Source organism: Bos indicus, chromosome 18, assembly GCF_029378745.1.
Source record: "Bos indicus isolate NIAB-ARS_2022 breed Sahiwal x Tharparkar chromosome 18, NIAB-ARS_B.indTharparkar_mat_pri_1.0, whole genome shotgun sequence".
NCBI classification, from domain to species: domain Eukaryota; kingdom Metazoa; phylum Chordata; class Mammalia; order Artiodactyla; family Bovidae; genus Bos; species Bos indicus.
Window position 1 is genome coordinate 56,445,397 of NC_091777.1, and position 20,766 is coordinate 56,466,162.

At 57.7% G+C, this 20,766-nt stretch overlaps 3 protein-coding genes and 1 non-coding gene across 4 annotated transcripts; 2 read left to right on the top strand and 2 right to left on the bottom strand.

Annotated features, from left to right (window-relative positions):
• The first annotated feature begins 1,325 nt into the window (after window positions 1-1,325).
• On the top strand, window positions 1,326-1,432 carry LOC139177418 (U6 spliceosomal RNA). Its single transcript, XR_011561860.1, has one exon. It is a non-coding gene; the product is annotated as a U6 spliceosomal RNA (small nuclear RNA).
• Window positions 1,433-1,948: 516 nt separating this feature from the next.
• Window positions 1,949-2,780, bottom strand: PTH2 (parathyroid hormone 2). The gene is made up of 2 exons (XM_019978853.2): window positions 2,659-2,780; window positions 1,949-2,157 (listed from the first exon to the last, which is right to left on the bottom strand). The coding sequence occupies exons 1-2, from the start codon at window positions 2,778-2,780 to the stop codon at window positions 1,983-1,985; spliced, it is 297 nt and encodes a 98-aa protein (XP_019834412.1). The 3' UTR covers window positions 1,949-1,982.
• A 2,064-nt stretch (window positions 2,781-4,844) lies between these two features.
• GFY (golgi associated olfactory signaling regulator) lies at window positions 4,845-8,642 on the top strand. Its single transcript, XM_019979009.2, has 4 exons — window positions 4,845-5,885; window positions 6,024-6,611; window positions 7,833-8,006; window positions 8,443-8,642. Exons 1-4 carry the CDS (start codon window positions 5,099-5,101, stop codon window positions 8,640-8,642), a joined length of 1,749 nt encoding a protein of 582 aa, XP_019834568.2. The 5' UTR covers window positions 4,845-5,098.
• Window positions 8,643-8,935: 293 nt separating this feature from the next.
• SLC17A7 (solute carrier family 17 member 7) lies at window positions 8,936-20,206 on the bottom strand. Its single transcript, XM_070771478.1, has 12 exons — window positions 20,100-20,206; window positions 15,519-15,771; window positions 13,913-14,031; window positions 13,499-13,613; window positions 13,333-13,420; window positions 12,988-13,074; window positions 12,746-12,888; window positions 11,968-12,117; window positions 11,655-11,787; window positions 10,872-10,982; window positions 10,540-10,667; window positions 8,936-10,355 (listed from the first exon to the last, which is right to left on the bottom strand). Exons 1-12 carry the CDS (start codon window positions 20,159-20,161, stop codon window positions 10,062-10,064), a joined length of 1,683 nt encoding a protein of 560 aa, XP_070627579.1. The 5' UTR covers window positions 20,162-20,206; the 3' UTR covers window positions 8,936-10,061.
• Between the last annotated feature and the right edge of the window lie 560 nt (window positions 20,207-20,766).

Below are 20,766 nucleotides of genomic sequence, written 5' to 3' on the forward strand. Positions count from 1 at the left end.
ATGCCCTCAGACTGCCGGAGTCTTGTTTGTAAACTTTGGCCAACTCCTTGTTTTTGTGACATGTGCATGCTCAGTCATGTCTGACTCTTTGCGACCCCATCAACTGTAGTATGCCGGGCTCATCTGTCCATGGAATTTTCCAGGTGAGAATGCTGGAGTGGGTTGTCATTTCCTACTCCAGGGGATCTTCCCGACCCAGGGGTCGACTCTGCGTCTCCCAGGTCTCCTGCGTTTACTGCATCGGCAGGCGGATTCTTTACCACTGAGCCACCAGGAGTACAGTTATTCATTGCTTAGTATTTCTGAGTAACAGGGAAATAGGCCCCACCCCACAGCCTAACGGCCAATTAGGGCGCGATCCGCCTCTCGGAATGCAAATTATCGGGGAACTTACCAATCACAACGTGCCAGCCCCGCCCCCTTTCCCCACGATGACGTGCCCAGCTCCTCTCTTCTGAAGCCCAATCAGAGCGCGGTCCGCGCGAATTGCCCCGGGAGCATGACTCAGAACCCCCTGCGTCCGGTTAGGGGAGTGGGTTGCCATGGTCACCACTGAAGGGCAAGACTGAAGGGCCAGCGGAGCCTCCAGACACAGGCAAAAAAAGCAAGGGGCAGATTCTGATAAGCTGCTTCCTCGCTTCCTTCACGGGTGGGCCAGGTGTTTCCCCGCCTCCGTCTCATGCCTCCTGGAACCTGTTGCCTGTCTCCTTTCTCTTCTCCTCCTGTCCCGACTGGCACCCGGATCTGGAAATCGCGCAGTTCGAACAACAGCCTGCAGAAACTGCTGCAGGCTGCTGCAAGAGAGGCCTTTTCTATTTTTTTTAAGGGTGGGTGGGGTTGCGCTCCGTTTGACTTGTGGGATGTGTGTTCCCGACCAGGGACTGAACCCACCCCAGCAGTGAAAGCGTCGAGTCCTAACACTATCACCAGGGAATCCCCAGAAACCCTTTTCTGATAATACATTTTGCTTCCAGAAGGGCACTGTATTTAAGTCTTCTAATTGTATATCTGGTTTAAGTCTTACAATAGATGAGGAGAAGGGAGCTGAAAGGTTAGAAGCCCTTCCCAATACCACACAACTAGGTTTCGGGGAGTCTGATTTTGAATAGCAAGTACTTCTCCAGGGCCCGCACCCCATTCCACCGCCTCCGATCTTTCCACTGCGCCCAAAGTAGAAGTCGGGAAGTGATGAGAGAGTGAGAAAAAAGGAATTCAGAGAAAATGAGAGCTGGATGAAAAAGATGGAGACCTATAGGAAGAAAGGGGTAGGGGGGAAGAACATGAATGAGTCAGGCAGAGAAAAAGTGATTAAGAATTGAAGGAAGGTGCTCACTTCAGCAGCACATATACTAAAATTGAAACGATACAGAGAAGATTATCATGGCCCCTGCGCAAGGATGACATACAAATTTGCGAAGCGTTCCTTATTTTTCAGAAAAAGGAATTGAAAGAAGAGTTTTAGGCATAAAGAAGAAGAAAGGAGACGAAGAATCCCCAGAGGGCCGGGAAGCCAGGAGGAAGGAAGAGACTTATAGAGACTCCGAGAGAGGAGGACATATACCCAGTGAGCTATAGAGACCCAGAGAAGGGCCAGTGACCCAGAGGGGACAGAGACCAGGAAGGTTACAGAGAGCAAGAGAAGGGGGGAGGATGGAGACTCAGGGTAGGTTGGGAGCAGGTATGCGAGTGGAGAGGGACAAAGGCACAGAGTGGGAGCAAGGGGCAGAGCTGGGGCAGAAGTGTAGAGGAGGTGGGGCAGAGGGGAAAAAGAATGAGTGCAGGGAAAAAGAACAGAGGGGACGGAGGGGTAGAGGCCAGCGTAGCGGACGCAGGGCCCGCCCCCTGCACGTGTACACACACACACACACACACACACACACACACACACCACCACCACCACACGCACACGCACACGAGGCGCAGGAAGGAGGCGCAGTCGGGAGGCACAGCACGGTCTTTATTGAGGTGGGGCGGGCAGGCGCTCAGGGCGCGTCCAGCACCAGCAGCTTGTGCATGTACGAGTTCAGCCAGTGGCGGCGCTCGAGGGCGGCCAGCAGCCGCGCGCGCTCCCGGAAGGCCGCGTCGTCCGCCAGCGCCAGGCTCCGCCGCGACTGGGGGGTGGCCGGACCCGCCCGAGCCTCGCCGGGGGTGCGGAGTCTGCCGGGAGATGGAAAGAGGCGGTTACCGTGGGTCTCGGCCCGCGGCCCGCCGCCTGTTCTCCCCGCGGTCTAACTCGAAGCCCTGTGACTGCACCAGATGCGGAGGGGCTCGGTCTCTGTCCCCTGTCTCTTGCTCTGTGTGGGTCTTCGGCTCAGTGTTCACCAGTTCCGAGCCTCCTGAGTACAGAGACCGAGTCTGATGCCCCTGTCCCGCCCCAGCGCTCGGCGCACGCGTGGCACACACCCCAGACCCAATAAACGTTGCTCAAGGAACAAACTCGTTCCTGCTTCGACTCCTTTCAAGTCTCTCAAAGCCTTTCTCAGAATCCTTTTGTATCTCTTTATTTTGCAGATTACCTACCTGTCAACCTCCTATCTCTGGCCTCCTCTCTGGGTCTCTATTTCCCCTTTCTGAGTCTTTGTTCCCCATTCTCTTCGGGTCTCTTTCCACCTCTCGGAGTCCCCACCCTTCCCTGGGAGACTTGGATGTCCCACTTACCTGAAGACCCCCGCAGGAGGTAGGGCGACTCCTGAGGCCGTGCGGTGGCCCCAGGACACAAGAAGCAGGAGCAGCAGCAGCAGCCGCACCCGGGGGCTCCTGGGTACCTGGCGGGTCTCCATCACCTGTGGAGAGACAAGAAAGAGCTCAGTGATGCCCGTGTCTGGGCCCAGAAACCAGACCCCATCATCCACCCACCCACCCCCGAAGCCCATTTGCAGGGTGCCCTACCGCGCAGTGGGCTCCCGGCAGCGAGGCTGGCAGCCCCCTTATATCGCCTCCACAGCCCCCGCAGCGGCCAGTGACGCAGACCAGGGGGCCGGGGGCACCGGGTCACCCCCACCCCAGGCTCATTAGGAGCTGCCAGCGGTAATGAGGAGCCGGGGGTGGGGGGCCAGCCGCTGCCTTGGCGGCCACCCACTAATTGGGACCAGGAGCTGGGACCTGAGGAGAATCGGGAGGGGGAGAGACAGACAGACAGAGAAGTGGACACAGGGGGTGTGTCAGAGGGATAAAAATAGAGACTGGCGGAAGGACCATCAGAGCAGAAGCCAGAGACACAGAGAAAGAGAGACAGGGGAAGGAACAGAGGAGGGACAGATGGGGAGATGCAGAGACACAAAGAGATGAAGCAACCATGAGAGGGAAGGACAAAGACTGACAGAGAAGAGGAAAGAGAGGGAGAAAGGGAGCAACAGAGGAAGTAAGGAAAAGGGAAGGAAGAGAGAAAAGAGAGGGAAAAGGGACCAAGAGAGCAGCTATGAGATGGAGGATCAAGGGAACGGCACTTGGAAAGACAGAAGGAGATGAAAGGACAGCCAGCCAGCCTGGGCAGAGATGTCCAGAGACAAATCCAGGCAGGCAGAGACCAGAAAGACTGGGAGGTGGGAGACGGGTAGGAAAGAGAAGGCAAAGGGGATGTGTGGTGGTGGGATGTGAAGGCAAGTACAGTGACAGGCAAAATCAGGAAAGTCTTAGCGACCCTGCACAGAAGGGAAAAAGACAAACAAGAACCCTGACTACCCTGAAGTTGTGTCCAAGCCCTTCCCGCGGAGGAATTTGGGGGTGCTGTGAAGATAAGGCCCATCCCCCCAATACTGGCTCTTAACGGGGTGAGCTCTTCACCATGGGATGGTAGGCAAAGGTTGGGAAGTCCCAAAAGGCAGCAGCAATCTGGGTCTCAGATTGACAGGACGTGGGAACCAAGACTCCTAGTTCCCCAGAGGAGGGGAACAAGGCCTGGGTCTGGGAACCTGGATTCCTGGATCTGAGGGGAGAGGTCTGGGGGGAGGGGTCCCAACTCCTGGATATTGAAGTGGGAGGCTACCAGAGACCTGGATGCTTGGTGTGGGTGTAGGAGAGGGCAGAGGGCTGGGACCCTTGGGTTTGCAGGGAGGAGAGCTGGGTTGGGTCACACCCCTCAACCAAAGGATCCAGTCCCTAACTCCCTCCCCCACTCCAGAGACACTATCCTTTATCTCTGGCCCTTTAAGAGCTCAAGCTGTCGCTAGGCTCCCAGGATCCCAAGGGTGGGGATCAGTTGCATCACCTGTGCCCCTGGGATCCTATGTCCCGCCACCCCACCCAGAGCCATTCTGCAGCATTCACCGATCTCTGCATTCAGCTCTGTTCACCTGTTGTTATCTTGGACCCCACTGAGCAGGTAAGAGACCTCAAACCCCAAGAGGCCCCAGCCCATTTGGGTGTATGCCCACCCCACCTTCACCTAACCACAAACCTAGGTATCTCTGCCCGAGACCAGCATGAGACCTGGGGATCCCAGCTTCCATCCTCCATAGAGATACGAGTCCTGCCCCAAGCTGTCTCCTCCTGAAGGCTGAGGAATCCAGACCCCTTACACACCCATCTCTGGAGGATAGGAGACTCAAGAGTTCCCAATCTCCTTCTAACTCAGGACCCAAGAGTTCCAGACACCCATTTCCTTTCTCTCCTGCAATCCACAACCCACCCACCCCCCAAGCTTTGCTCCCTCAAAATTCTAGGCATCTGAACCTTCAGGCCTCTCCTTTCTAGAGAATTAGGAATTTAGACCCACATTGCCCTCCACCCTCTGGGAACAAGGAGTCTGAACCCCAAGCAGCCTTCTTGACCAGGATCCAGGAGCCTTCTGCCTCCTCAGATTACAGGCATTTAGGTCCCCTCATCTCTCAAATCCAGGGGGTCAGGCCCCCAAGTCGTTCCTTCTGAGCTTCCTCTAATGTAAACAACTGTTGAGTCAAGATGTCCCCAGGGACCTTGAAGAGGAATTGATCCCATGTCCCCTCAGAGGTCTACACACTTCGAAGCCAAAGTCAAAGATCTGGGGGCTCGGAAATGTGTCTTTCTTTCCCAATGTTCCTGGGACCCCCTTTGGGTAAACAAATAAGGAAATTTACTATGACTCCCAAGAAGCCCTGTGCCTCAGTCTCCCTTAGCTACCATGGCTTCCACCCCACAACCTACTGGGGAGTTGCAGGTGGCATCTCCTTTTCCTGGCTCTGACCTGGGCGGTGCTAATGTGGTCTATCTGGGGACCACTGGGCGTGGCCTCCGGAGTGGGCAGAGGGTCCTCCCGGGAGGCTCTGACCTTAACCCCTTCCTTCCCGCTCCCCTGCTGCTACAGGTATCACCCAAAGCTATGAAATCCTTCAGACCAATCCTCTTCCTTCTCGGCTTCCTCTTCACCTGGCTGGGCTCCAAGGCCGCCCCTACAGTCTCACTGCCTGCGGGCTCCGACTTCTTGGGGATAGACCACCCCTCCCAGCCCTACTCTCCGGCTTCTGAAAATTCCACTCTCTATGGACCTAACCCAGAATCTCCAGGGGCTGCTTATCCTGAGCCCTCTAAGACACCTCATGCGGTTTCCCCGGAGCCCTCCCCGCTTGCCTTCACTAAGACCCCCAGTACTGACCTCCAAGAAACCCCCCACCAGGAGCCTCCTAAGGCCCCCAAACCTAACTCATTCAACACCTCAACACCAGGGTCCCTGGACACCCTCCAAATTAACCCCTCCAAAATGATATATCCAGAACCATCTGAGACCCCCAAAGCTGACCTGACTGAACTTCCACACACAGAATCCCCTGAGGCCTCTACACCTAATTCCTCTAAAACCTCACACCCAGCATTTTCTGAGACCCCAAACCCTGACCCTACCCAAACTCCACACCAAGAATCCCCAGAGATTTCCAAGGTTAACTCCATGGAAATCTCACAGACAGAATCCCGTGAGAATCTCAATTCTAATCCCTCTAAAACTTCACACCTAGGATTTTCTGGGACCCCAAACCCTGATCCTACACAAACTCCTCATCAAGAATTCCCAGAGATTCCCAAACTTAGCTCCCCTGAGATGTCACTTGAAGAAACTCCTGAGACCCCAAATTCTGACCCCACCAAAATCTCTGACATCAAATCTCTGGAAACCCATGACTCTGACACCCCAAACCCTAAATTCCTCCAGACCCTCCATCCTGACCCTACTGAAACACCCCACCCGGTATCTCATATAGGCCGCGAGCCCAACCCCCCTGAGATTCCCCAAACAAAATTCCCCACAACCCTCTACCAAGACTCAACAGAGATACCCACAGCCTCTGACCCTGAAATCTCCACTAGCCTTGCTCCAGAAACTCCTGCACCCTTCAAAGAAGAAGTTACTGCTCTTAATGAGCAATCCCTGAATCCCAAACCAGAAGCACTTGCAGTCACCCAGCCCACCACCCTTAAATTGCCCACCTCAGATTCTCCGGGGACAGTTGATCTGAAAGCCCTCCAGAACTCCAGCCCTAAAGGGCTCGACGCCCCTCCTCCCTCAGCCCGGATTGCAGGGCCCCCTGCTCCTCCAGGGCCCCCCAGTCAGCCGGCCCCAGCCACTCCGCGGGCCCCCCAGCGGCGCAGCCGAGGTGAGAGAGTCAACACTATCATCGTGTTGGAGAGAGTGCAGGAGACCGGTGAGGGGCTGGGGAGCCGGACCCCTGGGTCTGGGGGAGGAGGGGCTGGGGTCCTGGATCCTGGGACTGGGGGAAGAGGGGCTGGGGGCTGGACCCCTGGGTCTGCGGGAGGAGGGGCTGGGGGTCTGAACCCCTGGGTCTGCGGGAGGAGGGGCTGGAGGTCTGGACCCCTGGGTTTGTGGGAGGAGGGGCTGGGGGCCTGGACCCCTGGGTCTGCGGGAGGAGGGGCTGGGGGTCTGAACCCCTGGGTCTGCGGGAGGAGGGGCTGGAGGTCTGGACCCCTGGGTTTGTGGGAGGAGGGGCTGGGGGCTGGACCCCTGGGTCTGCGGGAGGAGGGGCTGGGGGTCTGGACTCCTGGGTCTGCGGGAGGAGGGGCTGGGGGCCTGGATCCTGGGTCTGGGGGAAGAGGGGCTGGGGAGCCGGACCCCTGGGTCTGGGGGAGGAGGGGCTGGGGGCTGGACCCCTGGGTCTGCGGGAGGAGGGGCTGGGGGTCTGAACCCCTGGGTTTGTGGGAGGAGGGGCTGGAGGTCTGGACCCCTGGGTTTGTGGGAGGAGGGGCTGGAGGTCTGAACCCCTGGGTCTGCGGGAGGAGGGGCTGGAGGTCTGGACCCCTGGGTTTGCGGGAGGAGGGGCTGGGAGCCTGGATCCTGGGTCTGGGGGAGGAGGGGCTGGGGGTCCGGACCCCTGGGTCTGCGGGAGGAGGGGCTGGGGGCTGGTCCCCCGGGTCTGAGGGAGGAGGGGCTTGGGGTCTGGCCCCCCGGGTCTGAGGGAGGAGGGGCTGGGGCCTGGACCCCCCGGTCTGAGGGAGGAGGGGCTGGGGCCTGGACCCCCGGGTCTGAGTCGGGAGGGGCTGGGGGTCTGGACCCCCGGGTCTGAGGGAGGAGGGGCTGGGGCCTGGATCCCCCGGTCTGAGGGAGGAGGGGCTGGGGCCTGGACCCCCGGGTCTGAGTCGGGAGGGGCTGGGGGTCTGGACCCCCGGGTCTGAGGGGGGAGGGGCTGGGGTCTGGACCCCCGGGTCTGAGGGAGGAGGGGCTGGGGTCTGGACCCCCGGGTCTGAGGGAGGAGGGGCTGGGGGTCTGGACCCCCGGGTGTGAGGGAGGAAGGGCTGGGGGCCGGGACTCCCGGTTCCGAGGGCGGAGGAGGGCGGGATCTGGACTCGGGTCTGAGGGTGGAGTGGGCTAGGAGGTTAGATTGCTCAGTCCCTGGGCCTCATTCCTCCAGGCGTGACCCTGGTGGGGCGTCCCCGGGGCGCGGCAGGCGGGGCCCTCTGCCTATTCCTCGCCGGGATCGGGCTGCTCATTGGCATTTTCCTGCTGCTGTGGTGTCTCTACCGCCGGGCGGCTCGACACCGGCCCTTCGCACACCACCGACTCCCAAACGACGGAGATGAACCGGGTGAGCCACTCCTGCAGCGTCCCGCTCCTTAAGTGCTTGCACGTTTCCTTAACCTGGTTTCGCCTGGCACTTAAGGGCGCCCTACCTAAAAGTACAGGTCCCCATCCAAGGTCAGCAGAAGCCCTGACACCCATTTCTCTGGAAATTTCACAAACACCTGTGAAGTTGCGCCCCCAGCGCAGCGCGGAGTTGCCCCAGGCAGGGGAACTGCAGGTCCCTACAAGCCCCGCCCCTTTCCCCCTCCTAGCGCGCGGCATGCCCCGCCCCAGCTGCGCGGACACCACGCCCCCTTGATATTTAAGGCCCCTTTATTCGAAAACCCGGTTCCAGTGGAAGCTTGGAGTCCTCGCCCCCGTCTCCTCATCGGCCAGCGGCTCAGTAGAGGGGACAGGCCCCCAGTCAGACCGGGGACGACCTCGCTCTTTTGTCCCCATAGTTATGCATTTGGACGCCCCGAAGGAACCCTACGACCTCTACTTTTACGCGCCGGACGCCTGGGTCCCTTCACACATCGCTACCAAGCAGCCACCACCCACCCCCCCGCTGCCGCCCAAGCTGCCTCCGCCGCCCCGCGGGGGCCGCCCCCAGCGCCTAGAACCGCTCTCCCCTGCCACGCTCCCAAACAACTTCCTGTGAGCCTCTCCAAACCTGCGCCAGCCCCAGACGGAGGAAGCACCCAGGGGTCCTGTCCTCAGGGTCAGCTTTGCTACCTAGTGGTCCTCTAGAATAGAGGACACCCTGAAATGCTTTAGATGTCAGCGGAGAACACAGTCTGAGACCGAATAAATCGCATGTTCCCACAGCTAGACAACTCCTCTGGCCTAAGACCTGGGAGAGGAGGGTGGCTGGGGTCAAGGAGACTGGGGGCTTGGGCTCCTCGGTCCGAGGGAGAAGGAGGTTGGAGATTCCCAAGGCCAGTGACGACGGAGTGTGTACACCGAAGCATTTTATTGGGAGAGGGGCAGGGCAGGATTTACAATCACAGAGACAGAGACACAAAGACACAACCCTGCCCCGGGGAAAAACACCCCTTTTCCCCAGCCCCATTCCCTTTCCTGGGATTCTGTGACTTCTCCTTTACATATGTTCCCCCAAATTCTAAGCCGAAATAGGGGAGTCTGAGAGGGGAAGGATCCCAGATTTGGAGTCATTTAGCCCCTGAGGGACGCAATAAATGGCCACTGAGAAAATGAGGGCAGTTCAAAACCACCCAGGAGAATAAAGTGCAAGGAATTGGGGGTAAGGGGAGCATCTTGAAACCACCATGGGGAAGTTCAGTGGCGGTGGCTTCAAACCGTTGAGTTGATGGACTTGAGCAGCCGCTCTTCTTAGACCTGAAAATCGTGTCAGAAAAAGTGCATGGGGGTGAAGAGAGGCATATTGTTAAAACTGCCATTTTGGTTGTTTCCCTAGGCAATGTGCTAAGCTGGGAGAAGGTTTTGGGGAAATTTGGTGCTGCAGCAGAGTCTGCTGGTGGGGGAGGGATGAAAAGGTTGGGTGGGGGTACTTGAAACTGCCATTTCCCCTCAGAAACGCTGGTGAGAATCAATCCCTAGAATGGCAGGGATGGGTGATTAGTTAAACCAACTTGGAAAAAGCAGAATACAGTTGGGAGAGATTTGAAACTTCTAGAGGAAGACCTTGAATTTTTTTGAAAGAGGAGGGGGGGTTGAGTAATCTCAGGGGTTCTCCTGAGAGTCCCAGGGGTTCAAGGAAAGGGGGAGGTGCCCAAAACCACAAGAGAGAGGAAGAGTCTGAATTGTCCATTCAAATAAAGCCCTGAAAGGAGAGATTTGAAACCACTGAGGCAGAAAAGAGTGGAGAAGAGAAGCTTTAGGGGAATTTGGGTATCCTTGAAACTGCCAGTCTGCAGCTTCACTACCCCTGAGAGGCAAATAGGATGGGAGGAGGATCTGACAGCACTGGGAGCAAGGGAGAGTGCTTCTTAGGCCTGAGGCAGGACAGAGAGGACTGGGGTTCCTTGACACTGTCATTCAGGCCAGAGATATGAGGAATGGAGGTCCTGGAAACTGCCATCCAGTGGGAGGCACATGGTCAGTAGTCCCGGACAGGGGGTGGGGGTCTTGGGGGTTGAACTGTGCTGTGTGTAGCCCCATAGGATGGAGGGGGAGCAGGGGGTGCCCCGGGGGGCTCAGCCTCATCCTCCATTTCGCTTTCGTCGCTGCCAGCCAGCTGGTCGTGGCCAACGAAGCCACATTTCTCTTCGCTCATCTCCTCAGGCTCCGCCCACGGCTGCTTCTCTCCCGAAGCGAAGACCCCGTAGAAGATGACGCCCCCATAGTGCACCAGGGAGGCAATGAGGAACACATACTGCCACTCCTCCCGAGTCTGTAGGGGGGACAACGGGGAAATGAAGTCAGAGGACAGATAGGAGAGGGAAGGGGCTGGGATAATACGAAGGGGGCGGGCCTTTTCTCTGGAAAAGGAGCCGGAGATCCAGAGAGTTGACGTGTGTCAGGAAGGTGCTGTACACAGATTTGGAGGGCAAGTGGGTCAGGGCCCAGGCACGGACCTTGTGCTTAGTCATGGCACCCACGATGATGGGGCACACCATGCCGGACAACGTGCCCACGCCGTTGGAGATGCCCATGAGGATGCTGGCATAGCGCGGGGCGATGTCCAGATGGTTCACGTTGAACCCTGGCGAGGCGAGCCGAGAGGCGTCACAACCGATTCCCACTCCAGTGACTCCTCCCCCAGCCTAGCCTCCCCGACCTCCCGGCCGCTCCGCTTTTTCCAGTCCGCCTTTCGCCAGGCTGGGAGGTGCTCTACCTGAGCCAGGAAGTTCCCCACTGAGCTGAGCAGAGTCCCCCCACCCTCAAGCTGCAGATCGCCGGTTCTCACCGGAGATGGCGAAGCCGCTGAAGCCCACGGCGAGGACTAGGAAGGAGATGGCCACGCCCTTGGAGTGCGAGTAGCCGACCACCAACAGCAGAGTAGCTTCCATGCCAAAGCCTACGGAGGGCCGCCCCCTCTGAGCACAGGCCGCCCCGCACCGCCTCTCCAGACCCACTCCCGGCTCCCAGCCTCCCCCAGTTTGACCCTGTCCTGCCACTTCCACGCCTGTCCCTGGCTTTGTCCTCCATTCTGCCCGCGCCCGCCCTAACCAAGCCCTCAGTTCTCTAGTGCCTGGCCCTTGACCACGTGCACAGGCTTCGCTGCCCCAGCTGGGACCTCAATGGCCCCACCCCCTGACTAGACCACGCCCTGAAGACCGAGGGTGTAGGCCCCACCCCGGCACCTTCACGGCTTCCCTCTCAGTCCCCATTCATTACACTCACACCTTTGTCTCTCCGAGTGTCCCTCTTCATCACCCAGTTCCCATCCTACTCTGGCCAGCCTCGTATAGGCCCCGTCCTTCCAGACCCAACGTGGTCTCACCTTTGCTTCACCTGGGCAGCCACACCCGCCTTGCCCTTCTACAGACACTGCCCCGGAGGCTGCCACCTGAGATTCTGTTCCTGCCAGACCTGGTCTCGCTCCGCCTCCGCCTTTTTGGACACGCCCCCATGGACACGCCCTCTGACCCCGCCCCATCCGCCATGGTCCAGCCCTCTAGATCCGCCCAGCCATGCTCCGCGCATCCCAGCCCGGTCCCATACCAGATCCAGGCCCCGCCCCACTCACCCCCACAGTTCATCAACTTGCGCACGTTGGTGGTGGACATGATGCGGCGACTCCTCAGGAAGTCGGCGATCTGGCCTCCAATGGGCACGATGATGGTCATCACCAGGTGAGGCAACGCTGACACCAGGCCCACCTGCGCCGGCGGGCGTACAGGGAGTCGCGGCTCAGCGGCCACCTGCCCAGGGCTCTCACCACGGCTCAGGTACCATGGGCTTCCTCCCTGCCCCCTTTCCAACCCCTTGGGATCCAGGTTCCTCTCCTTCCCGCGCTCACCCGCCCGCCGCGCCCGCAGCTCTCCCCTTCCGGGCCCAACCTTGCTGATCTCGAAACCGAACACTTCTTCGAAGTAGGCAGGCTGGGAGATAAGAAGCAGGTAGAAAGTCCAGCTACGACAGAAGTTGGCCACGATAATGGCGTAGACTGGCATGGACGTGAAGAAGCGCCTCCAAGGTGTGTTAAATTTCTGTGGTGGGCGAGAGGAGGGAAGGGCTGCTAGGACAAAGAACAGTCCCAGGCGCTCTCCGAGTCCCTTCAGGGATCCCACGATAGTCCCGCAGAGACCCAGATTTCCCTGTCTCACTGAAGCCGCCGAGGAGGCGGGGTTGCCGGCCTGATCGCGTCCCTATGGGAACGCTGACATCCTAGCCTCAGTGGTCCTCAGGCTGGTGGGTGTCCAGACCCCATGCTGACCTTCAGAGAGTCATAAATGTGGACCCAAGAGTCTCCTTCCACCCAATTATGCCCCCTAATTCGATCCTCACCCATCCTGAGGTCTGAGCAAAACCCCACATTCTAATCCGCCTCTGCAGGTTTAACCAGGCCCATCAGTGGTTCCGACCACCTCGCCACCTAGCCCTGCTCTCCGCACCTCCTAACTCCGTCCTCCCTGGGCTTTAATCACGCCTCCTAGGTTCTAGCGCCATCCAACTGGCGATCCCATCGTCTCCTCTAAATGTCTATGGAAATGTCTATGTAGATCTACCAAGATCCACACGCAGTGCGGATTCAAAGCCCCTCTTCCTCCCGTCTCCCCTGCCTTGATAGCTCTCCTCTCCCCACCGCGCCCCCACCCCCCAGGCTTGGGCCCGGACCGTGACGGGGTTCATGAGCTTGGCGCTCTCGCCGATGGCGTCCTCGATGTACTTGCGCTCCTCCTCCGAAATGCTAGGGTGCAGCGCCGGGGACTCGTAGGAGACGAGCAGCCAGAACAGGTACCAGAAGATCCCGAAGCTGCCTGGTAGGTGGAGGGGGTCAGGAGGAGGATGGAAGCGAGGTGACCACCGGCCTCGCTCTGCCCCGGCGCCACCCGGACCCAGGCGTCCGGGCCCCTCACCATAGACGTAGAATACAGAGCTCCATCCTGAGTACTGCACCAGGACTCCGGCGAGAGGCATCGCGACCACCGCCCCAGCATAGGAACCTAACGGGGAGGGTGCAGAATGGAGAAGAGCGCATCTTTCTTCAAATGCAGTAGTGCGGATTCCCAGACCCTACCTTCCTGGGACACAGAAGTACCAACCACTGCCCCTCCTCCCTCAGACACATAGGTCTGGGTCACCAGCCCCCTCCTCTCTCAGATCCGGGAGTTCAAGCCCGCAACCCACTCCTCCTTCCACCGAAGAGTCTAGACTCCAGCACCCCCTACCCACGAGTCCGGATCCCAGCCCCTTCCTCTCACCGCAAAAGGCTGTCGTCGCCAGGCGACTCCGCTCTAAGGGCGGGGCCCATTTGCTCCAGATCCCGTGGCAAGCAGGGTACGTGACCCCCTAGGGAAGAGAAAACCAAAGTCAACGAGAAAAGATGGGGTCGGAACAGCAACGGGGTCATAGGGGGCGGAGCTTTACCTCTACCAACCCCTGCAGGATCCTCACGAAGATGACACAGCCATAGTGGACACGGGCAGCCGAGGGAATCAGCATGTTTAGAGTGGAGGTAGCCACAATAGCAAAGCCGAAAACCCTGGTAGGAAAAGTTTGTGTTCCGAGAAGAGTCCAGCTATCCTGCCAGACCTAGGACTCTGCCCTTTCCTCCTTCAGCACGCCAGGGCCCGGGCCAATCAGAACCCCAGGTCCCACCTTCTATGAGACTCCCCGCTTCCACAATACAAACCCCACCTTTCTCTAGGGCCTCGGCCCTGAACCCAGGCTCCTCCGGTTTTCCCGGAGTCAGCCCCCAAATGCAAGGCCACAGCCTGTAACTCCACCCACACAACTGTAGTTTCTGCCCACTTTGAGACATCCGCCCCGCCCCCCACATACCTGTTGGCTGCGAATTTTTGGCAGATAAATCCTCCAGGAATCTGGGTGACAATGTAGCCCCAGAAAAAGGAACCGTGAATGAGGCCAACAGTCTCTGGATCCCAGTTGAACTGAGCTTTCTGTGGGCCAAAAGGCACATCAAACCAGCACCCCTGCCCCAGATGCTCTGCTTCTCCACCAATCAGCACCCGCAGACAGTCCCTCGGCCAATCAGCAACAAGGATCCCCTCTCGCCTTCAAAACACCTGCCAATCAGAGCTCGGGCCATCTACCCCAACTTTGCTCCTCCATGTTGCTAGGGCCGCACTACCTTAGCAACAGAGCCTGTTGCTGCCTAGAGGCCTAGCTCTGTCTGCTTGCCTGCCTCAGGGTCCCTTATGCGTAGGAGCCCATATATGGGGTGGGTTTCTTCCTCCACTTCTAACCAATGTACAAACTGTTTGCAGATTGGATGCGTTCTAGGAAGAGACAAGAAGTAGCCAAAGGGTTGGGCATGATTGGAAAAGAACAGGGGCAGGTAGGCCACAGCCCAAATCAGGATTTTTTTTTTGGAGGCAGGGGCATGGCCTATATGGAAATTAAAACAGAAAATCTGAGACGAAGAGGGGCTTCAGGTTAATGGCCAGAGCAGATGGAGAAGGGATGTAAGCAGCGGTGGAACTTTCAAAAAGCCAGAATCAAAATTCACAATGGGGCCTTCCTTGGCGGTCCAGTGGTTAAGACTCCCCCTTCCAATACAGGGTTTGATCCCTGGTAGGGGAACTAAGATCCCACATGCCTTATGGCCAAAAAACCAAAACAGAAGCAATGTTGTAATAAATTCAATAAAGACTTTAAAAATGTCCCATATAAAAAAAGAAATCTTACAAAAAAATTTCACGGTGGAGGGACTTCCCTGGTGGTCAAGTGTGTAGGACTCCCTGCTTCCACTGCAAGGGGTGCTGGTTAGATCCCTGCTTGAGAAAGTTCCGCAAGCCGCAAGTTACGGCAACAACAACAACAACAAATTCACGGAGCCTGAGTTGGCCTGGGAGTAACATTCAACACTGGAACAGGTGCGGGAGATGCAGGTGGAGCGAAGTTGCTAGGATGCCCAAAATGAAACAGGAGGAGCCATATCATAGGGAACCAAATGCTTGGCAGAGTCTACACTTTGACAGCAGAGAGGTGAAACAAACAGGAGCGGGGCTTCATTTAGATAAGGGCAGGACTTAGGAAGGGAGAGCCCTGAGGTGAGGTGGAGCTGAGGTTCTGTGCCAAGTGTCCGACTCTTTGTGACCCCATGGACTGTAGCCCACCAGGCTCCTCTGTCCATGAGATTCTCCAGGCAAGTATACCGGAGTGGGTTGCCATGCCCGTCTCCAGGGTATCTTTCCCACCTAGGGATCGAACCCACATCTCTTATATCTCCTGCATTGGCAGGCAGGTTCTTTACCACTAGCGCCACCTGGTTAGGGCCCAGGGTGCGGCAGCGCAAAAAGGCGGGTCTACTCAGGCCTGGGCGTGGAAGGGGCGTGGTCTGGGCCTCGCGTAGGTGAGTGTGACGTCATCAGAGGGCCTGGGCAGGGTTTCCCCCAGCCTCAGGCAGCTCCCGGCCCCGAGCTACCTGCATCACCACGTGGCCCCCGCGGTGGGTCGTGCTGTTGTTGACCATGGAGACGATGGCCACGCCCAGGTTGCAGCGGATGCCAAAGCTAATGCAGAAGCCCAGACCGCTCATGATGGCGATAATGTAGCGGCGAGGGAGGCCAAAGCAGGTGCAATCCACGACCGGCGGGTCCCGGGTCTGCGTCGTGACCGGGCGCCCATCTGCACTCAGCTCCAGCGTCTCGGCACCTTCTTGCCGCTTCTCCAGAAGACTGCGGCGAGGCAGCAAGGATCAGACTCGGACGTCCGGGCCCCTAGCCCCCTCCTCCCCATGACACGAGTCGGGGCAAAACTTCTTGCTTTTCAAGACCAGGGATTCTAAACCCGCAACCCCTCTTTCCCCAAGAGTCCAGCCCCAACTTCCTTCTCCCTCCAGGGTCCAGGAATCTGGACCCCTGGTCTCCATCTCCCTCAGACGAGGAATTCCCACGCGCCCCCAGCCCCTTCCTTCCTCAGACTCGAGTATGGAACTCCCCAGTTCCCTTCTCCACTAGCCTTGTCACCTCTCAACTCAGTTGTTTTAGACCCAGGCTACCCTTTGTGATCCAAAACCCTGTGCCCTGAGCCCCCATCCGCAAGGCCCAGACTCTCTCCAGCCCCGTCTTCCAGATATGAGTCTATTTGTGGAAGCAAAAGGCGCTAAGGAGATGCCTCAGCAAAGGTGTCAAAAGAACAGATGCTTCTCAGCCACATCTGCTATATATACTGCATCCCCTCCCCTGGCCCGGGACATGCCCTGCCGGGCTTCGAGGCCCAGGTGTGGGCTGACATCCAGCTGACTCCATTCAGCCACTGGAAGCCCACTCTCAGGGATCGGGGGTGGGGGTGGGGGGGGAGAGAGGTCCAGGGCACTGGAATCCAGCAGCCCAGCTGGATATATCTGGGGAAACTTGAGTTCAGGCTGTCAGTCTAGGGGGTGGGGAGGAGGAGTGGCGGGTGGTGTCCTGGCAAGGGACAGATGGCCCTGGTAGGGGGGTTGGCTCAGTCCCCAGCGTGACTCTCGCCCCCGCCTGTTCTGGATCCAGGATTGAATCTGTGACGAGGGATAGGGTACTTGGAGGGCCACCTCCATTCCAGAGAGAGGCTGCAGGGATAAAGAGGTGCCCTGAGACAGACGTGGAAAAATTCAAAAGGAGAATGTCAGAAATGGAGTCGGGGGGTGGAGAGAACAGAGACTGAGAGAAAGAGGATCAGAAACACAGGAGGGAGAGAGACTCAGAGAGAAGGAAACAGATACCCAGAGAGGGAGAAACAGACAACCAGTCTGAAAGAGACCGGGGCAGAGACCCTGAGAAAAGATGGGGGAGGGGCAGGAAAGAGACCCTGAGAAGGAAAGGGACTGAAACCCAGTAAGGGACCCAAACACAAGTGGGGACAGAAACCCAGGAGAGAGAACGCAGAGACAGAGACCCAGAACGCTGAGAGAAAGACGGAAAGACAAGGAGCCTGAGGAGAGACAGGCTGGGGACATGATGTGTGAGGCGTGGCTCTTCTCCGAGGCCGGTAGGCAGCCAGGGGATCCGGCTGGATCCCAGGAAGGGGCTAGAACAGATGGAGGCGAGGGAGACTGGGACGGGGGAGGAAAGAACAGCCAGACGGTCTGGGAGGAGGCGGGTGAAAGAGATGGGAACACAGCAACCCTCCCCATCCTGGAACTTAAGGAAGTGGGGGAGGGGGTTAAGAAAGTGGGGAGACTGGGGGAACGGACAGAAACTAGGGGGATGAGGAATAAGACCCTGGGTAGGGGACAATGAGCCAGATAGTGGGGAACAGAAGCCCCCCAAAATGAATAGTGCACGGTGGTAGGGACTGGCCCCTCCCATCAGAACAGGTCGGCCAATGAGATTAAACTTTGACCCAGGTTGCCCTCCCATGCTGTTTGACCCTGAAACTCAAGATGGGATTGCAGCCCCTGAAATTTGATATTCATTGTTAATATGAAGACATAGATCTCGGATCAAGGTTTTCTAAACCACGGAACGCAGTCTCAGTATTCTGTATCTGTAAAATGGGGGCACGAGTAGAATGTGAGGTTACAAGGAGGGAACTTCAAGGTGACATTGTCATTTCAGGAGAACTAGAGACGCAGAGGTGAAGGTGGCCCCAATGCTTCATGGAGGGTAAGAACAGATCGCTTTGCCCTCTCAGAATGCCTGGAACTCAGGATTAGGAACTTGGTGATGATGAAAGGCAGTGGTTAGGGAGCACGTAGGTCACTTTCCTGGTGGTTCAGACAGTAAAGAATCTGCCTGTAATGCGGGAGACCCGGGTTAGATCCTTGGGTCAGGAAGATCCCCTGGGGAAGGGAAGGGCTACCCACTCCAGTATTCTTGCCTGGAGAATTCCATGGACAGAGGTGGCTGACAGGCTACAACCCATGAGGTCGTAGAGTCAGACTGCCCCCTTCCACTTTCTTTCACCCAAAATGAAGAGTGTCTCAACCTCCATCTCTGGGTCTCTGCCTCTGCTTCTCAGAGATTCTCAGCCCACCCCCCTACTCCCCCCTCCCCAATCTCTGTCCTCATGTCCCTTTGGTTCTCCCTTACCCTCCCATTGTACAACTGAGAAAACTGAGTCTCAGGAAACAGAAGCAGCATGTCCAAGGTCACACACAAGTAGCAGTGGGACCCGATCACTTCCTGGTCCTCCAAATTGCCCCACCCCAGGCCTGGCTCTCAAAGGAGGCATATTGGCTCCTGTCTCTTGCTGTATTCCCTCTCCCCCCTGGTCCCTGTCCCAAGTCGCCCTGGGTTGCTACGTGTTTCCTGATCTGAGGGAGTTTTCCACCCACTCCAGCAGCACTCATCTCGAGGAAATCTGCAGCCCCCACCCAAGACTTGGGCGGGAGACTGACCTGGGTTCAAAAGATTCCATGTGTACTCAGCCACTGACTTCCCCCCTTTTCCCAATGGTGCATCAGTTTCCCCAGCTTTGTCTAGAGGATTAAAAGGAGTCAGGTGTGGGCATTTCCCCCTCTCAGCAATCACCAGAGCAGACCCCAGGATTCAGATGCGATTGTTCTCCTGGGCTCAAACTCCTTAGTGACTGTCCTGGTGGGAACCCTGAACTCTGGGGTCTCTAGGGGCTCCCAAGGCAGCTGAGAAAGGTGATGATCAGGCAGAGTCAGATAGAGAGAAACCCAGACACAGGAGAAGCGGAGACTGAGGAAGAAAGAGAGCCTGAGAAACACATTCCTCCTCCCTCCATCCCCCTTCCCAACCCCCTCCACCAGCACGTCTCTCTCCCTCTCCTGACTTCACGCTGATGTATTTTGAGAAACTCGTGAAAGGAGGTGAGAAAAAGGGTGGGGAGGGGCTGGAAGATTGGGAAAAAGAAAGGGTGAGGTTATCTCAGCTCCTCCACCCCCTCCCTAACACTGCGCCATCCTCCTGCCCCCCTCCCTTCTGTCCAGCTTTATTCCTATCTCTCAGGTTACTAAAGGGTGGGGTAAGTTTGGAGCGTGGAGGTAATCTGCAGCAAGCAGGACTAGTGTTAGACTTAGAGAAGGACTTGCATGGTCTAGTGAGCTGCACTGAAGATCAATCAAAGATAGGGTCAGGGCTGTGGGCCACGGGGACCCCAGGGTCTGAGGGAATGGCAGCAGGGGCATGGTGCTGATGAGGCCCCAACTCCTCCCTGCACTGTGGCCAGATATTTTTAGGCTTCTCCGCAGCTGAGTAATTTCTCTGACTTGGAGCCAGGGCTGGGGTTGGGGGTGAGAGACTCAGGAGAGGTGTAGCAGACTGCTCTGGGGACACCCAGGTCATTGGGGTCATCTCCTTGACTGGGAGGAAGTCCCTTTCAGCCCTAGTCTATACCCTTTGGAAAGTCCATCCTACTCCAGGAGCCTAATGTTTGGCCTGCAACTTCCTTCTCCATCAGAGACCCAGGATACCCTGGCTTCTTCCAGCTTAGCTCTCCTCAAGGACAAGGACCAATGGACCTCAATCCGATTTAGCTTCAGATTAAACTCTCTGAGAGATGGCAACTGACAAACACACAGAGATGGAGAGATCTGGGATGAGGTAGTAAAAAAAAACCAGAGAGAGTGCCAGAGTTCCTAAAGGAGAGTGTCAGAAATCCTAGGGCAGGGAGTTGGGGGACAGAGACTCAGAGAAAGACACAAAGACCCAGAGAGAGGGTTGTAGAGATCTAGTGAGAGCAAGAGAGAGGGACGGGAACTCAGAGATAAAAGGAAATAGAGACTTGGAGAGAGTGGACAGAGATTTGGAGAGAGGAGGCAGAGAGAATATAGGTGAAGGGAGACCTAGAAGCCGGCGAGGGAATCAGAGATCCAAAAGAGGGGGATATATATTTATAATCCCAGAGAAAAGGGCAGAGAGCCTAGGGATGGGGTGGGGCGCAGAAAAATGATGGATGAGACCGGACCGTCGGAGACCGAGGGAGAAAACTGGACAGATGGGTGGCCCCCCCACGCATGGGTACCGCCTGTCCAGCTGTTCATCTGCGCCCAGGTGGGAATGAGCGTCCTCCTCGGACCCTCGCGTTCTTCCACGCCCAGGACCCCCACCACGCTCACCGGTGTAGCTTCCCGAGGGCGCGACCCGCTAGCTTCCGAAACTCCTCCTGGCGGAACTCCATGGTGGCCGCCCCTGCTGCCGGACCCCCCCGCCGATCCCCCCGCCCGCGGGCCCGGGCGGCCGCGTCCGGGTACCCGGGGTCCGCCCCGGCCCGGCCGGCCCCGCAGCTCCGCTCGGGGGGAAGGAGGCTGCGAGTGCGGGCTTTCTGGGGGCTGTCACCGGACTCAGCGTCGGGGGCGGGGTGGGGTGGGACGAGGCCCCGCCCACCCTGCTATACCCCGCCCCTTGTATTCTAGTCCCGCCCACCTTCCGCTGCCATTCATCCAGGTTCTCGCCTCGCCCAAGACCAAGCCTCTGGGTTTTGAACTCACTTGTCTGGGTTGCATCGCTCCCAAATCAGTCCCTTCCCGGAGTTACTTCTCCCTCACCCATTCCCCACTAGCTCCTTCTATCCCAGATTCTCTCTCCTCCAGAGTTCTTTCCTGAGATTTGCTCCCGCCGCTTGTTTCCCCTAATTTCGTGCTCGCATTTTCATCTTCCTCTAAATATCCTCCAGCGTTTGTCCTCCCAGTCCTACCTCTCCGAATTTCTGTGCCCCCCAGTTCCTCATCCTGCCCAGGCATGCCATCCCCAACCCGCCGCTTCCTCAGTTCCAACTTTCTCATT

Coding starts and splice junctions, on each gene's coding strand:
- SLC17A7 (XM_070771478.1), bottom strand. CDS start 20,161: ATGGAGTTCCGCCAGGAGGAGTTTCGGAAGCTAGCGGGTCGCGCCCTC. Junction 14,032..15,518: donor GGGGCCACGTGGTGATGCAG/GTAGCTCGGGGC, acceptor TTTGGCCCACAG/AAAGCTCAGTTCAACTGGGA. Junction 10,983..11,654: donor CAAGTTGATGAACTGTGGGG/GTGAGTGGGGCG, acceptor GGCCCTCCGTAG/GCTTTGGCATGGAAGCTACT.
- PTH2 (XM_019978853.2), bottom strand. CDS start 2,780: ATGGAGACCCGCCAGGTACCCAGGAGCCCCCGGGTGCGGCTGCTGCTG. Junction 2,158..2,658: donor CCTCCTGCGGGGGTCTTCAG/GTAAGTGGGACA, acceptor ATCTCCCGGCAG/ACTCCGCACCCCCGGCGAGG.
- GFY (XM_019979009.2), top strand. CDS start 5,099: ATGGCTTCCACCCCACAACCTACTGGGGAGTTGCAGGTGGCATCTCCT. Junction 6,612..7,832: donor GGAGAGAGTGCAGGAGACCG/GTGAGGGGCTGG, acceptor TCATTCCTCCAG/GCGTGACCCTGGTGGGGCGT. Junction 8,007..8,442: donor AAACGACGGAGATGAACCGG/GTGAGCCACTCC, acceptor TTGTCCCCATAG/TTATGCATTTGGACGCCCCG.